At 38.1% G+C, this 15,954-nt stretch overlaps 1 protein-coding gene across 6 annotated transcripts in view; it reads left to right on the forward strand.

Moving 5' to 3' along the window:
• LOC139940443 (LIM domain-binding protein 2-like) overlaps positions 1–13,530 on the forward strand; it is a 41,856-nt gene extending 28,326 nt beyond the window's left edge. For 2 of the 6 annotated variants that reach the window (XM_071936692.1, XM_071936691.1), the window contains 5 exons: positions 305–394; positions 927–1,050; positions 2,112–2,266; positions 4,163–4,261; positions 9,788–13,530. In XM_071936692.1, the coding sequence (XP_071792793.1) occupies positions 305–394; positions 927–1,050; positions 2,112–2,266; positions 4,163–4,261; positions 9,788–10,039 (720 nt within the window). In that variant the 3' untranslated portion in view covers positions 10,040–13,530. Of the gene's footprint in view, positions 1–304; positions 395–926; positions 1,051–2,111; positions 2,267–4,162; positions 4,262–9,781 lie in introns of all 6 variants that reach the window. The other 4 variants (XM_071936693.1, XM_071936694.1, XM_071936695.1 and 1 more) reach the window with 4 other exon arrangements.
• Positions 13,531–15,954: the final 2,424 nt, after the last annotated feature.

The raw sequence follows: 15,954 nt of genomic DNA on the forward strand, positions 1-15,954 counted from the left end.
ACCCATCTTACCCATCTCTGTTCCCTTCTCCTACCCTACCTCATACCCATTCCACCCATCTCTGTTCCCTTCTCAATCCTACCCTACCTCATACCCATTCCACCCATCTCTGTTCCCTTCTCAATCCTACCCTACCTCATACCCATTCCACCCAAATATGTTCCCTTCTCTACCCTACCTCGTACCCATCTCACCCATCTCACCCATCTCTGTACCCTTCACCTACCCCTACCCTCCCTCTCACCCATTCCACCCATTCCTATTCCCTTCTATCCTTCTACCTGTTATCTCTGTTCCCTGACAGTATCACTCCCAGGACCCTGCAATGATGGAGCAACTCTCAAAGAACATCACCAGGCAAGGACTCACCAACGTTACACTCAACTATCTCAGGGTAAGTGGTTGAAAATCTCTTGTGTCTCTGGCATTTTACCAGCATCCCTACATGCCTCAACCAGTATTTTGTGCCAAGTACATTTGCTGTTTGAAAGGATTTGTAGGAACTATTTCTAAAACTTTAAATCAGTTTGTGAGGCAAGATTACAGATGATGTATTGCAGTAAACCCCCTAAAAAAAAAAAGAGAAAAAAAAAGGAAAAGCCTGGGAAAAAAGCGTTTTCAATGTGACAGTCCAACGCTACTAGCAAAGTACCCTGGCCCAGAAAGTAGGCCAGCATCCCTAACCGGTAGCCACTCTCTGTCCGTAATTCACTTTGACGGGCACAGTGTCTACAACTTAATTGAAGCCCTTAACATGCAAATTGGCCTCTTCCCCCAAATTACGAGCCCCCCTCCCCTCTCAAAAAGAAAATCTAATTTTGACAGATGTGGAGACTTTGACGTTGGCAGATCAAGTCGTGTTTCATCGGTCGTCCGAGCGGTAAAGTTGTAATTTTCTCCTTATTATTTCTCTCCCCTTTGCACAGCTGTGTGTGATTTTGGAGCCCATGCAGGAGCTAATGTCGCGTCACAAGGCCTACACCCTCAGCCCCAGGGATTGTTTGACGGCAACTCTCTTCCAGAAATGGCGACGAATGGTGACACCCCCAGGTATGGTTTTGAAGAGAGGACAGGTCTGGAATATGTTATAGACCCCTTGCGCCAAACAGCGCCCTCGTTGAGGTCGAAGGAAAGACCTTTTATTGGCTAAGAGGTGTGCGTGGCATGACACACCATTTGATCTCAGCAATGGCGGCCCTTTGCAAGGGCTCTATAAAATTTCATGATGATTTTGGACTCCTTGAGAGGTCTTTACTGCGAAATAAAGTCCAAATGAGACTATGGCAGAGGGCATAAGTTGTGTTCTGTGTGGTCCATTATGAAATGGGAGATATTTTTGCCCAGCTGTTGGACAAAAGAATAGCATGAAAATTTCATTAGACAACAAGTTTGGTTGTTGCTTTGCCATAAAATATTTCTTATAGTATATATCATTTTTTTAAATCAAATTTGAATTAAGATATATAGAATAAAACTAACCTGTGAAAATTTCATTTCAAAAAGGGGGGGGGATGTAAAGATCATGATATTTACAGCAGTGTTTCTCTTGCTGAACAAAGTGAGGTGGTAAAAATTGAAATAAACGATGGAAGCGACAAATACTCAATCAGCAAACTGACAAGAAAGCAGCACTCTCACAAATGTGCCATGATTCCATCCACAAATCCAAATTGGAACACAGAGGTAAATCAAGGGGCACTACTTTTTAGGGATTAGTATTTCCGTTATGGTACATCTTCACAGCGAGGTGGTGATAATGGTAAACATAATTAGCAAAGTAGTCTCTGAGTTCTAGCATTGTGGGCTACTTCATGTCTTTGGATGGGCACAGGGAGAAACACTCGGACCTTGAACTTGGTTCTTGAAGGCTCACAGCAAAATTCCTTTAGTAATAAGGGGGCACGTCTTTGGGGAAAATGTAAGTTTGTACTGGAACCTTGTAGAGGGCACCAAAGCATGAGCACAGTGCACCACAGTGCAGCAATTGCTGTGTGTGCCATGGGTCATCACAGGCGAGGCCTGGACACAGGTACACAGCGAGGCATTTAGGGAACTTTCTTTGACCAAGAGAGAACTCCGCATTTAACGGCAGAACTTGATCTCTAAATCAGCAGAACCCAATAGAACACAGACCAAGCGTCGGAAGCGTAAATCCTCCAACAGCATGCCCCCTGGAGGCGGGAATGGTCTACCATCCGGCGGCTCCAAGAAGAAATCCTCTCCCGGTAGCTACACAATATCCACCACACCTGAGGGTGTACCCACAGTAAGTTTTGAGTTTCCAGTTTACTCACCCCCCCCCCCCTCCCCCTTCCTCAAACCTGGAGCGTTTATGTCCTTGCAGGAAGAATATTCTGCAATTGGAATAAACCAACTGAGAAATATTTATGTCAGTATTGCTACTCGGATTAAAATTTGTTGATATAAAGAGCGACATCTTTTTTTCATAACTGCAGTTCTTTAAAGTTAAAAGTTTCTCAAAATGCAATAAACTTTTCAAAGCTGTTGTACTGCTTACCGAGTAAGTTTTTATTGATTTCAGTGTCATTACCAAAACGTAAACAGACCCTTTAATGGTGGGTTAATAGGGACTATGTCACCGCCCTTTCCAACCCTAAACGTCCCCATTGAAAGAACAAAGGCGGATGACACAGGTGGCTCTATGTATAATGATGCTGACGTGTGTTTCAAAACGCCATGTTTTCTTTCACAGTGTTTTTTATCGTGTTGGCGATGAGCATGCAATGTGGAATGGAAAACATTTTTATAATAACAACTGCCTGCACGGACTAACACATGCATGTTCAAATCAGCCTGAATTAACCATTTGCTCTGAGATTTTTAAAAATATATATATCAAAATCCCCAAAAACATACTTACTTTTAAACCCCAAATCACTATGTTTTAGATTTTTTTTTCATTATGGTCGCTCCTAAAAACCAATGAAATCCCAATTATTGCTTAGAATGGACACCAAATTCCTGGGCAAGCCACAGACTGCAGAATTCACATGAAAATGTATGTCCACTCCCTCAGTGGATTCTAAAAGTCTCTGTATTCAAACTGAAATGATAGTGTATCATTTTCATTTTTGAAATGTCCGCAATCAATAAATCATATCTGTAAATTAAACCACTAAGCACGGAGAGATTTCCCTCTTTTTCCTTATCAAGGAATAAACAATTTATCTATAAACAAAGATCTACTCCAATATCCATCCCTGCCCATTGTGAATTTTTTATGATAAAAAAATGCAAGCACCAATTTTATCTTTTTCGGAAGCAATTTCAAACCCATCAATCACTTCTGTCACCAACATTCATAATTGATGTCGTTCACTTTAGAGTGTGTCTACATTTTGTGTGAACCAAAGGTGATGAGTGTTGATTGTTGATTATCAAAGACTTTAAATACCCATAAAAAAAAAAAACATTTGTATACAAATCGGCTACAATAAATCGTCCTGGAGCTGAAAAGGGTTTTAAACCCCTTATAGTCCGTACGGATGTAGGCTTGAAACTGTTTAAATTTCCCCCCCTTCTCAACAAGTCATCAGTCAGTATTGTTTGAAGCTTTGCATGGTGTGAAGAAATAAGAAGGAACTATAAATAAATAGTAAACTTGCGGGTACAACCGCAAAAGTCTTCAGTTGAAGGAAATAAAACTAGCTCATGCTGGTCTCATGTCGTTAAAGGCACTGTACACATTTGGTGATTGTCAAAGACCAGTCTTCTCACCTGGTGTATTCCATTATACATGTAAGCATCAAATAACAAGCCTGTGAAAATTTGGGCTCAATCGGTCATCGAAGTTGCTAGACAATGATGAAAGAAAAAAAAACCTTTTTGGACGAATTTGTGTGCTTTTAGATAGGAATAAAAGACTTCTAGCTAGAGTTCTTTTAATATTTTAGTGAGAAATTGCCTCTTTCTCAAAAACTATGATACTTCAGAGGGAGTCGTTTCCCACAATGTTTTATACCATCAACAGCTCTCCAATGTTCATTACCAAGTTAATATTTGTTTTGAGTAATTACCAAACGTGTACCTTCCCTTTAAGAGATGCGGGAAGGGGGAACATGATAAAACCAGAGAAGCACAAAACATCTCAGGGATATCTGTCTCTATTTCTTTCTTGAATGCTTTCTTTTCCTCCCTCTAGCGAAACGGGCCGGCGGGCCGACACAAGAGCAAAAGAAACCGTCCAAGCTCACCACAGCCCGTCCCCATGCCTCCGTGGATCCACGAGTCCGTTGCCGAGGTATCCACCTCCTTCCTCTTCCTATTTCCAAAGGAAAAAAATAGAACTTTTTCCTTGCGGATAAAATACTTTTTTCCTTACAGTAACATTTCCTGATTTGAACACTTTTCTGTTCCTGATGGAAAACATTTTTTTTTTTCTGATGAAAAAAGTTCTTGTTTTCTTAAGAGAACAACTTTCTTCTCACCAAAAAATATTTTTCATCCGAAGGGAAAACGGAAGATTTGCCCCTCTCAACTTTTTTGTTAGTGTTTGTGTGTGTTTGTTGGTGGAGCATTGTAACCCAGAATAACCCATTTTAATTTGAATGTGCTTTATGCATGCATGACTGCATGTGATAATGTATTTGTATGTAAACAGACTTCAGCAAAAACGGGTGTGAGTCCAATGTGGTTAACCTTAATTGAGATTTTAATTTTTTATTTCTTTTTAGTACAGTGTTGAGAGGCAAAAGTGGAGTTTTATCAAAAGATAGAGGTTACCAGTTTTCTAGGGTGATTTTTCGTATAATTAAGAAAACAACAACTAAACATGATTGTCTCAAAAATGCCTGGTTTTGCTAAAGTCTGTAACAACTAAAAGCTTGAACAGTTAACATGAAGAGCATAGGAAACGGAATGTCTGAAACTACTACTGAACTCTGCAACAAACTGCTGCCATAAAACATTTTACTGAAGGCACTGGCGTGATCATTTGATATCAATTCCCCCTCCCCCCTGAGAAAAAAAAAGAAGTCACAAACTGTGCCGTCAACACCCAGCAGGGTGGATATATGCGCAGTACAAGTCTTTAACATTGTTATTATTATTTTCTTTGAAGTATTATATTCTTTTCTAAATTGCCTCTCTCAATCTTGAAGGACATTTAGTTCGCAAATATGTAGATCATTTTGGATAATTCTGTAACTGTGATCCTCCTGATTACAGGTAAAATATTCTTTCACTTACGTTGCAACTCTTCAGCTCACAATAAAAATGTTGCTGTTGTTTGCCCTCCGTCCAAAACTTTTGTGACAATAATTTCTGTTGCGATAACTTCATTCCATGTTTAACTCAAGGGATTTGTGGTAGAGAGTTCCACTTGTTTGATTTGCTCTTGATAGTTCTGCGATAAAACAAACTTAAAGCCCAGGAATGTTGTGTTGGAATGATTTTTTTATTTGCACTGACGCCTTGATACTTTTCTGTTTGCTGGTCTAAACTTTGCTTGTGTTTAACTCTGCTACCAACCCTCTTGCTTGTGTTTAACTCTGCTGCAGTACCAATCCTCTTACTAATATAAAAATAATAATAATGATAACAATAAAGACTTCGCATATCCACCCTGCTGGGTGATCAAGGCCCGGTAAAAACCAAAAACAAAACAAAAGAAGAAAACAAATTAAATAAAATGAGATGATAGTCAGACTCGTTCAGGCTCACAGGGAGCCTCATTTATTGCGCTCACCCTGTGATGGGTTCAAGGGTACTTTAGGTAGGACACAAAAGACAAACGCCAACAGACTTATAATAAACTTACATTGAAGATAATGATGGTATGTAGAAAGCTTCCCTCGTGAACATGTGTATTACTTGCTTTTGAGAAATGGGTCATCTTCAATTTCAAGAAAATAATTCTCCCGAATTTTTTTTTCTTCTGAAAACAAAACAAAATTATTTGAGCATGTACAATGGATTGATTCGATTCTCCTGAAAACATTGCTCTGTGATTTTCACTTTTTCTCTGTAAATAAAAAAAATTAACATCTAATGAGGCTGAAACTTCTACAGGTAAATTTTATTACACATAATCTTCATTCACAGTGAGTAGGGATTCACGGCATGGCCAAAAACTTTACCTGCATGTGCAAAAGGTATCAAAACCCTTACAAGCGGCACTTGCAGACTAATTGGTCATGTAACCAGGCTTTCTGAATATGAGTATGTGGGTGGTACTAGTACTCTAACACAAACACTTAACTAAACGCTTTTACTGAACTGCCACTCGGCACCGAGTTTGACATTTTTTCTCCCCTTCATCTACTTGGTATTACTACTTTTTGATGTGAAAAGGACAGGTTGAAGATTTCTTTCCTTGGACATGGAAAGAAAAATAAACTGTTAATAATGGTCAAATTCTTTGGGAAATATAGGATAGTTTTTTGTAAAAAGAAAACAAAGAATGACAGTACAGTGGGCGAGTAGGAATTGGAGGCCTTTCTCTTTTGGTCGGTCAATGTCTTACTCATTGGGTTGTATGTACCATCTAGGACCATCTGAGAAAACAGTGTTGGAAAGGAGCGTCACTGTTTTTGTATTTGTTTTACCTTGTGTAAGGAATGAAACCGTTGAATGAAGAAACGTTTCGGTCTCTTGCATTTATATGGGATTTATGAGATAAACTGCACTTCGAGATTCATTTTGTGATCACTGGTAAAAACGATACCCCAATACTACATGAGATAAGTGTTGCTGTGTCTCAGTCTCTGCTAATCTGGTCTGCCTTTCCCATTCTCCTGTCGACCACATGTACATGTTTGTCAATTTAAACTGTTCCGTTGCCCATCCTTCAAATATTTCACTTCTGGGTATAAAAATGGGTACATAGTTGATATCTGTATTTAAAAATGAGGTATTAACTGGGTGCTAATTGGGATTACCTTGGTAGAATACTGGACACAAACTGGGTGTAAACTGGGTTTGAGCTGGGTACTTCAAACTCCATTAAAGATGTGGACTGTTTGTAAAACAGTCATCAACATGTTTACCATTAGTACTTATTCTTTTTTTAAATTATAGAATAACAACAATTTTTTTTTTGGTTTCCCAAGAAATATTATTGGATTTAAAGGGGTGGGGTTAGGCAAGACTACCATCTAACCCAAACTGCTCCTGTACTGGGTTTGAGATGAACTCCTTGGGTTAGGCGAAGTGTCCAATGAAAGGAACTCGGCTTTGTTAATGTCTTTGTATGGTCATGCTTGTCTGTGTTTAGATTTAGCTTGCGTCTTGGTGTCAGACCTCTTATTCCTTTGTCGCAGATTCTGAGTTTCCATCAATGTGTCCTCCTTTTTGTCAGCGCATTTACTTGTCAACTTTATGCTTCAGCTTTTGTTTGTCTTTGATTTTTTTCCTTTTTCCAAAGCACTCTATAATGAGATCTTTCCTTCTTCAGTGTACACACTTTTTTATTTTCCACAACCTCCACTCCTTGGTGACCACAAGTTGCTCTTTTCCTATTGTCCACTCCCCCTTTTTTTTATGGTACACACCCACTTTTCCAATTGACCACACCCACTTTTCCTAGTGAACACAACCTCTTTTCATGGACCCCAAAATCCACTTCGATACATTCTGAAATTTCATTAAAACTGTCTGAGAGCATGAAGAGTATTTCGAACGTAAACAAGAATCTTCAAAACCAAAATGCTCTCTCCAGGTTTCCAATTTTTTTATTTATTTGTCGGCAAATGAAAACCAAACAAACTCTCCCATGCAAGCAATAATCTCGCCCTTTCTTGAAAATGAAAAAAGGAACCTCTCAGGTTTTTTATTTCAAGTCCGAAACTGTCTTTGAGTTGTAGTGGGAGATGAGAAAATGCTTGGGGAAATTGAATCAATTTCTGAATAAGTGTCAACCTGTTGTTTTCTTCTGGCCACAACCTGCATCCTTTATTACTTGCTCTTGTACCTTAGATGGTTCCCACTTGACGTCGAACAATGCAAAGTCGGTACTCTTTACAGCAACATTTTGTTAATGCACATTCTGTAAATGCAGTATCTGCTTTTCGGTTTTTGTGAAACGCCATTGAATAAAATATTCCTGAATGATTTGTCAGTAAACCACTTGGTTGCATAAAACAAAACGAGAATGTTTGTCGCAGTTTAAAGGAACACGTTGCCTTGGATCGGTCGAGTTGGTCTTTGAAAAGCGTTTGTAACCGTTTTTTATAAAATGCATATGGATAGAAAGATGTTGTAAAAGTAGAATACAATGATCCACACAAACATGCCTCGAAATTGAGTGGTTTTCCTTTTACCTCGTCGACTAACACGTCGGCCATTTATGGGGGTCAAAATTTTGACTCCCATAAATGGCCGACCATGTTAGTTCGCACAGTAGAAGGAAAACCACGCAATTTCGAGACAAACTTGTGTGGATCATTGTATTCTACTTTTAAAACATCTTTCCAACCATATGCATTTTATAAAAAACGGTTACAAACGCTTTTGTTTTGACCAACTCGTCCGATCCAAGGCAACGTGTTCCTTTAAAGCCAATTCCCAAGTTGTGCGGGAAAAAAATTGTGTTTATTGGGTACTATCTATTATGCTCTAAATGTTTTAATTTTGAGTCTGCACCACGCAAGTGAAGCTCTTTTGTTTGGTAACTGCTGCATTTGTTGGATGGTTGGTAGTGGCTGATATGGAGCTTTGTGATGGCTTAATTAGTCTAATTGCTGACACAAAAGCAAAAATGTCATCCATGAAAGATGATCTTGCATACTGTTGTTGATGTGTTTTTCTGTCAGTCAATTAGTCTTCATGCCCAATAAGCTAATGTGTGATTAATTATTAATAACCGGTTTTAGTAGGTTGTGGTTCATTAAAAATTAATGTGACTTTCCAATTATCTCTCCGCCTTTAATGGGGAAATGACGTCTGTCTATTGTTTTGTTTTTTTCCTGTTTTTTTCCAAGACCATTTTAAAAATAGCTTTTATGGATGAGTGTGTAGTTCTTTAAAATGGGATCATTCAGACTAATTGAGAAAGCTTTTCATAATTAGTCATGTAAGGTGCACCTATTGTTTGATCATTTTTGTTTTAATGAAACTGCTTTTCTTTTAAAATTTTACAAGTCAGGCAATTTACCTTACAATGGCTTTACTGAAATGTTCTCACTTTTCTATTCTTGCTTATGGAAACCCTTTGCATGTGTTGGATTAAGCAAGGATGGAAACCACAAGAGCTATTTTTGGCCACAAATTAATGTGCAAGCCACATTTTTTTATCGAAGTTGAAAGAACGATTTTCTGGCTGTGACTTAATCAGGGCTTTCCAGTCTTGCAGATCTAAGTCCAAAGTGATCAGAGTTTTGGCACCAGGATGTTCACATTTTAGCTCCTAATTTTATCATTTAGAAACACACTATTTCCCTAGAAAAGATTTTAATTAATTCCTACAAACCGGAGGACCGTCAAATTACAGTGTAAAACAAACAAATTGAAGAAGAAAAAAAAATTACTCTTTTTCCCAAAATTTTGTACTCATTAAACAAACGTTTTCCAAAACAAACCCTGAATTCATAATACACAAAATCAAATTTTACCCTTACATTTTAAAACGGAGATGAGTTTGAGTTGTTCTAACCTGTTCTCCCTGCACCCAACTTTTTTTACCCATTACTTTTCCCCCCGTTTTTTTCCCCTTCATGGTATGACACTCAAAGCTCATTGCTACAATCTTGGGCGAGTCAAATAATTAAATACTTAGATTTTTATTTGTTCCTTTTTCTTTTTTTTTTCTTTTCCCTCCCTCCTGGCACAGGACGTGATGGTCGTTGGCGAGCCGTCCCTGATGGGCGGAGAGTTCGGCGACGAGGATGAGAGGTTGATCACCCGGCTGGAGAACCAGCAGTTCGACTCGAACAACGGCATGGAGATGGAGGAGGAGTTTGAATCCGGGTCCAGCAAGCGGCCCCCGTCATCCGGCGGGCCTGGTCCATGGACACCGGGGGACGTCAAACCACCTGTTTCACAGGGGCAAGATGACAAAGCCTCGTCGTCCAATTCAAACTGATCAACACCCTCCTGAAGAATATGTCTGAAAAAAATAAAACAAACTCATTTTGTATCCTTGATGACGCATCTCAGTTGTTTGAGAAGAAAGGTGTTGTCACCTAGTTGTTTCCCCCCAAATCTGGGTACCAGTTACACCCTCATTGGGATCAGAGGGTACCAATTGGGGTATTCCAATCTGGATAGTATGGGTGTGATAGATACCCATATACGAATCAACACATATGTTTTTTTAAATTATATAATACTATCCTGCAGTGAGTATTTTATACAGCAGCCCTGGATGAGTATCTCTGAGTTAGGAGAAAGAAATAGTTGTCTCAGTGAAGAGCTTCCTAGTAAGGGAAGGGACTAGAATGAGCTTCGTTCAGAACCTCAGACAAGTTGCAGTCACTCATCTCTCAGGACCTTTCCCTTTGAGTCAGTTCAGTAACAATAACCCTAATGGACAGTGGCTATTTTGTATCAATCTGCGATGCATTTTGTGTGCACTTGTACATCTGATTTGTCCACAGAGTTTTGGTATCCAGTTCCCGCATGCATTTTGTATAGTATACTTAGATTTTTGTATAAAAGCCACCGGACTACGTTTAACTTCAGTCCACTCATGAGTTTTGTATCAAAAGAAATAAAATGGCAGGTTTTTTTGTTTTCCAAGGGGGAGAAGGTACTGTACATGCGGAACCAAAGCCAATGCAGCATTGAAGCATGGAATGCCTCCCCTGTTGATTAGCTTGCTTTCTTATGGCGGGAGATAAGTCAGGTTTCCTTCCTCCATGTAGACTGGTCCCCTGTCCTTGGGATAAGAACAGGTATTGGTGTTCATGTATACACATGTACGTCGGATTCAATTACGAACCTCTAGAACAACGAAGGCCATGTCAAATGATGTGAGGTCAAAGGTGAATAAGGGCATGGGCTCAATGGATAAATTTGTGGCGTAATTCATGAGCCTCGAGGTGTGGTGTATAATGTTCAGGCTATCCTCTATATAGCCTGAACATCTGATCTCACACTTTAAGGCTTGTGAATCAAGCCCATAGAGTTATACATAAGAACTAGAGGGCGTACTGGTGATGCTTCTTGCACAAACGCGACAGGACCGCAAGGAGACACGCGCGCCATTCTGCACGCGCGTTGAATATGAAGTATAATAATATCGAAGTCTTATATAGCGCACGTATCTACCAAACAAGGTACTCAAGGCGCCGAGTATAAACAAACTTTCAGAAAGATAGGTTATGCAGTGATGAATTCTGAGACCCAATTATTTAGCACCTTATAAGGGTTTACAAGGTGCAAAGTACACGTTGGAATTTGTGTTTATTGAACGCTGACGCGATGCTGTTTTGTCAACTTACAAAATGGGCGCACAAACACACGCTGTGCGATGCCTGTTTTGTCAACTTAGAAAATGGCCGCCTGCACGCATGCTGGGTCTCGTTTATAGGCCAGTGCACCCTCTAGTTCTTATATATAACTCTATGATCACGCCAGAGATTGTCCTACATCAAGATCCTGACGGTTGCGCGGTATGGATGTTGTATGTACATGTCTGTCCTTAACCTTTTGGATGAGGACAGGGGACCAGTGTATCCTTCATTAAACCAAATGAGATGATGGCCACTAGAGGCACCCAATCATAACTCTCTGTTTACTTATATCAACAGAGGGCGCCAATCTTGTTTGTTACATACACAGTCATATTTATTGTTAATAGTTCATTGGTGTCGTAATGTGTTTTTCCTTGCTCCAGAAGATACAGGTTTATAAGCCTGTATGGTTTTCTCCGTGTGTGTGTTCTCGCATCTTTCATGGAGAGTAATTTATACTTTATATTTTGTGAAGGATGCATGATTTTGTGTTTTGAATTTTTGTTTTTCATTCAGATGGCTGTTTGCTCAAGGGAAAAAATTAATAGCTTATAATGGAAGTGAAGCAAGAATTTCATATGTTAAAGGAACGTTACAGAATTGGTAAGAAAAATATTTGTCTAAGATTGCAGATTTACATAAAATCTACACGGTCTAATGATGATGACTGTAGAAAACATCCCTTGAAAGAAAATTATATTTGATGAGAGATAAATAACACTGCAACAGTTTTGTTAGCAAATACCAGTTGTGTAATGTTCCTTTCAATTATTTTCAAGAGGAAATTGGTCACTTAGTGATTTTTTTGGCAGTTACAGATTTGCAGTAAACTCTTAGCTTGAACTTGGACTCTGAGAAATATTTACTGGAGGCTAGGTGGAAAGTGTTAATTGGAAGTTTTTGCTCTTACCACAAAAATGATGGTTATTCAATGGGAGACTTAGGAACGCTAGGTGGCAGCAGACTTACCTGGTAAACTGTCATTGTTTACGTAGTTCTGAGCATGCGCGCATTACCAAGAACAATGGATTTTACGTGGTAAGTCTGCTGCCACCAAGCGTCCCAAAAGTCTCCTATTGGCATAATGCATTACTACTCAGTGACAAACAAAACAATAGCTTTGAAATTGGGTGCAGAACTGTCTTTAAGCAGGGTTTTTATTTTATTCCATAAAAATACAAAGTGTTTTGATTAACTGAAAGCATTTGTCTATATACAAGGCATATTATACACTTTTAATTTTAACTTAATAATCATGCATTACAATTGCAAGTTTCAGCCCATAGAAGAGAAGTGTTTATTTGTAAAGTCCAACAAAACAAACGTTGCGAGTAGAAATTGAAACTCGCTTACATGTCTTTTGAGGCAGCACCATGTTAACACATACCTGGAGTTATGGCGGTTGATCGGGACTTTGTAAAGACCTTGGGCCGCATATCTAGAGCTGTTTAAAGGGAAGGTACACGTTTGGTAATTGTCAAAGACCAGTGTTGTCACTTGGTGTATCCCAACATAAGCATAAAATAACAAGCCTGTGAAAGTTTGGGCTCAATCGGTCATCAGAAAATGATGAAAGAAAAAACACCCTTGTTGGACGAATTTGTGATCTTTCTCAAAATCTATGCTACTTCAGAGGGAGCCGTTTCTCACAATGTTTTATACTACCAACAGCTCTCCAATGCTCGTTGTCAGGTCAGTTTTTAAGTTAATATTTGTTTTGAGTAATCACCAAACATGTACCTTCCCTTTAAGGCAGAGAAAAGTGGCTAACAAGTTTCTGTTGAGTGCAAATAAACAGAAAACTAGGCACACATACTACATGTGACATAGTACAAGAACGTTTGGTTGGTAACCTATTTCTGGTCACCAAAATCAATTGTGCTTGTTTTTTTTTTTGCATTTTAGCAGCTCTATGAAATTGGTTTCTGACGGTTTCACAACTCTGCATACCAACTTCAATATTATAAGTTTAGTACGATTATGGTGCTTGTCGTGACTGTACACTAGTGATGTTCATGCTGGGTTTTTGGAACAGTTTATTTTATTTATTTATAAGTTTATTTGTATTTGCTTATTATTTATTTATTAATGTAATTTTTTTTTGCGGGGGGGGGGGGGGGGGAGGGGTATGTTGGACAGGCAGTTGTTATGCCAGGGAAGCAACATGTTTTGACCAACATTACTGTTGTACATTTACCATATATTTAGCAGATTCATGTTTGTATACAATGTGTGTTTATCGAAATGTCTCCTTGTGCGTGTATGGGTTGTTTGGTTGCATTTACAGAGCTCCCCTTCCATTATAAAGTACCAAAGTGTGGAATTCTTGAGATAACTCACAGGGAGATGTTAAGATGTACCTTGACTTGCAATCACCCTAATGGCTTCACTTCACCTAGGAGCACGTCTCTTACTACACACAGAAGGCTCTTTATCACAATTGTTGGCTTCTCCTACGGAGTACTCACTAAAAGGCAGTGGACACTATTGGCAATTACTCAAAATAATTTATGGCATAAATACTCACTTGGTAACGAGTAATGGGGAGATGTTGATAGTATAAAGCATTGTGAGAAACAGCTCCCTCTGAAGTAATGTATTTTTCGAGAAAGAAGTAATTTTCCACGAATTTGGTTTTGAGGTCTCGAAATCAAGCATCTGATAGCACACAACTTTGTGTGATAAGGGTGTTTTTTCTTTCATTATTATATCGCAACGACATATTGAGTTCAAATTTTCACAGGTTTTTTATTTTGTGCATATGTTGAGATACACCAAGTGAAAAGACTGGTCTTTGACAATTACCAATAGTGTCCAGCTGGGTCTTTATCTGTTTGAAAGACTTATTTAGTCATAAATGCTTCCCATCTTCATTATTGCTTCTCTTCACTAATTGGAGAAGCATAATGTGAACCTCACTTTGAATGCTTTTAACCATAACTGCTTCTCTTTACCTAGAGGTACAACGTGAGACATCAATTACAAAGATAGCAGAGAGGCTAGCTACCTGACTATTAACCATAGTTGCTTCTCTTTATCTAGAAGTCACTTTGAGACGTCAACTACAAAGATAGAATTGACTTTTAAGACACTGGTTTTTTTAGGAAAGTTTTGAGACTTTTTTGAAGTAAAAACAGGAGGGTAAGCCTTTGTACATATTTTTAGCTATCATTTTTTGGGGTGTATTTCTTTCAATTCTCTTAATATTTATATCACTTTAATTAATGTCAAGTTTTGTTTCACTAGAGTAGTTAATTATGTCTTACCATATCTATATTACTGTATATATTATACAGTTTACAAAAAAAAATCAAGAGAGTCATTTGTAAGGATACTGTTAGGATTATCAAGAAAACTGTTTCAAGTTGAGACAATAAAATAAAAACAGAAGTTCAAGAGGTTAGATTATTTAATAAAACGTCAAAGGATTTTAAAAAGAAGTGTCAATGTCTCTTTCTATTATGCAAGCTTAGGCTTGGTTTCAAGGCGATCTAGTTTGATCAGGAATAATTATTGCAGCTAGAGGGCGCTATTTTTCCTGTAACCGTTACCGTATCAGGATCATAATTTAACTGGAGATTTGTATCAATTAATTTCAAGCGTTTGAAAGCATTTCTGAAATGGTAGAAAAATCACAAGCATTTGTATAAATTTATGGCAAAAAAATTGAATATCTCGTAAGGGGCAAGTCCAGCATTTTTATTAATTTAGGCCAAAAATATTGAAAAAAAAAAAAAACCCAACAACATCAAGGGTAAGTCCAGCAATTTCATAAATTTTTGCAAATGCTTAAAATAAACTACAAGGGGGTAGGTCCAGCATTTTTATCAATTTTTTACAAAAATATTAAATAAACAATAAGGGGCAAGTCCAGCACTTTTATCAGTTTGGGAAAACACTGAAAAAATCACAACGGTAAGTCCAGCATTTTTATCAATTTTTGGCAAAGATACTGAAAAAATCACCAGGGGTAAGTCCAGCATTTTTATTAAATTTTTGGCAGAAAATTGAGAAAACCACAAGAGTTAAGTCCAGCAAAAAAAAACATCAGGGCTAAGTCCAGCAATTTCATCAATTATTTGCAAATATTTAAAATAAACCACAAGGGGGCAAGTCCAGCATTTTTATCAATCTTGGCAAAAATATTGAAAAAACCTTAAGGGGTATGTTCAGTGTACATAGCAAGGACATGTATCTATATTTAGACTTGTGTGAAAAAAATCAACATTTTATTCGTACACTTTTAGGGGGAGGGGGGGGGGGTCTTGAAAAAGTGTACTCTTTGTACACTTGTGAAAATGTTGATAATTGTGAACGGCCCATAAGTCCAGCATTTTTAACCATTGTTTGCAAAAATATTGAATTAATCATAAGGGGCAAGTCCAACATTTTTATAAATGTTTTTGCAAATTAAAACAAAGAAAACATGAGGGGGAAGTCCAGCATTTCAGAATTTTTTTGCAAATATATTGAAAAAATCACAAGGGGAAACTCCATAAAAATCTAATTTTTGCAGAATATTAAGGAAACCACAGGAGTTAAG

This window comes from Asterias amurensis, chromosome 8, assembly GCF_032118995.1.
Source record: "Asterias amurensis chromosome 8, ASM3211899v1".
Lineage (NCBI taxonomy): Eukaryota > Metazoa > Echinodermata > Asteroidea > Forcipulatida > Asteriidae > Asterias > Asterias amurensis.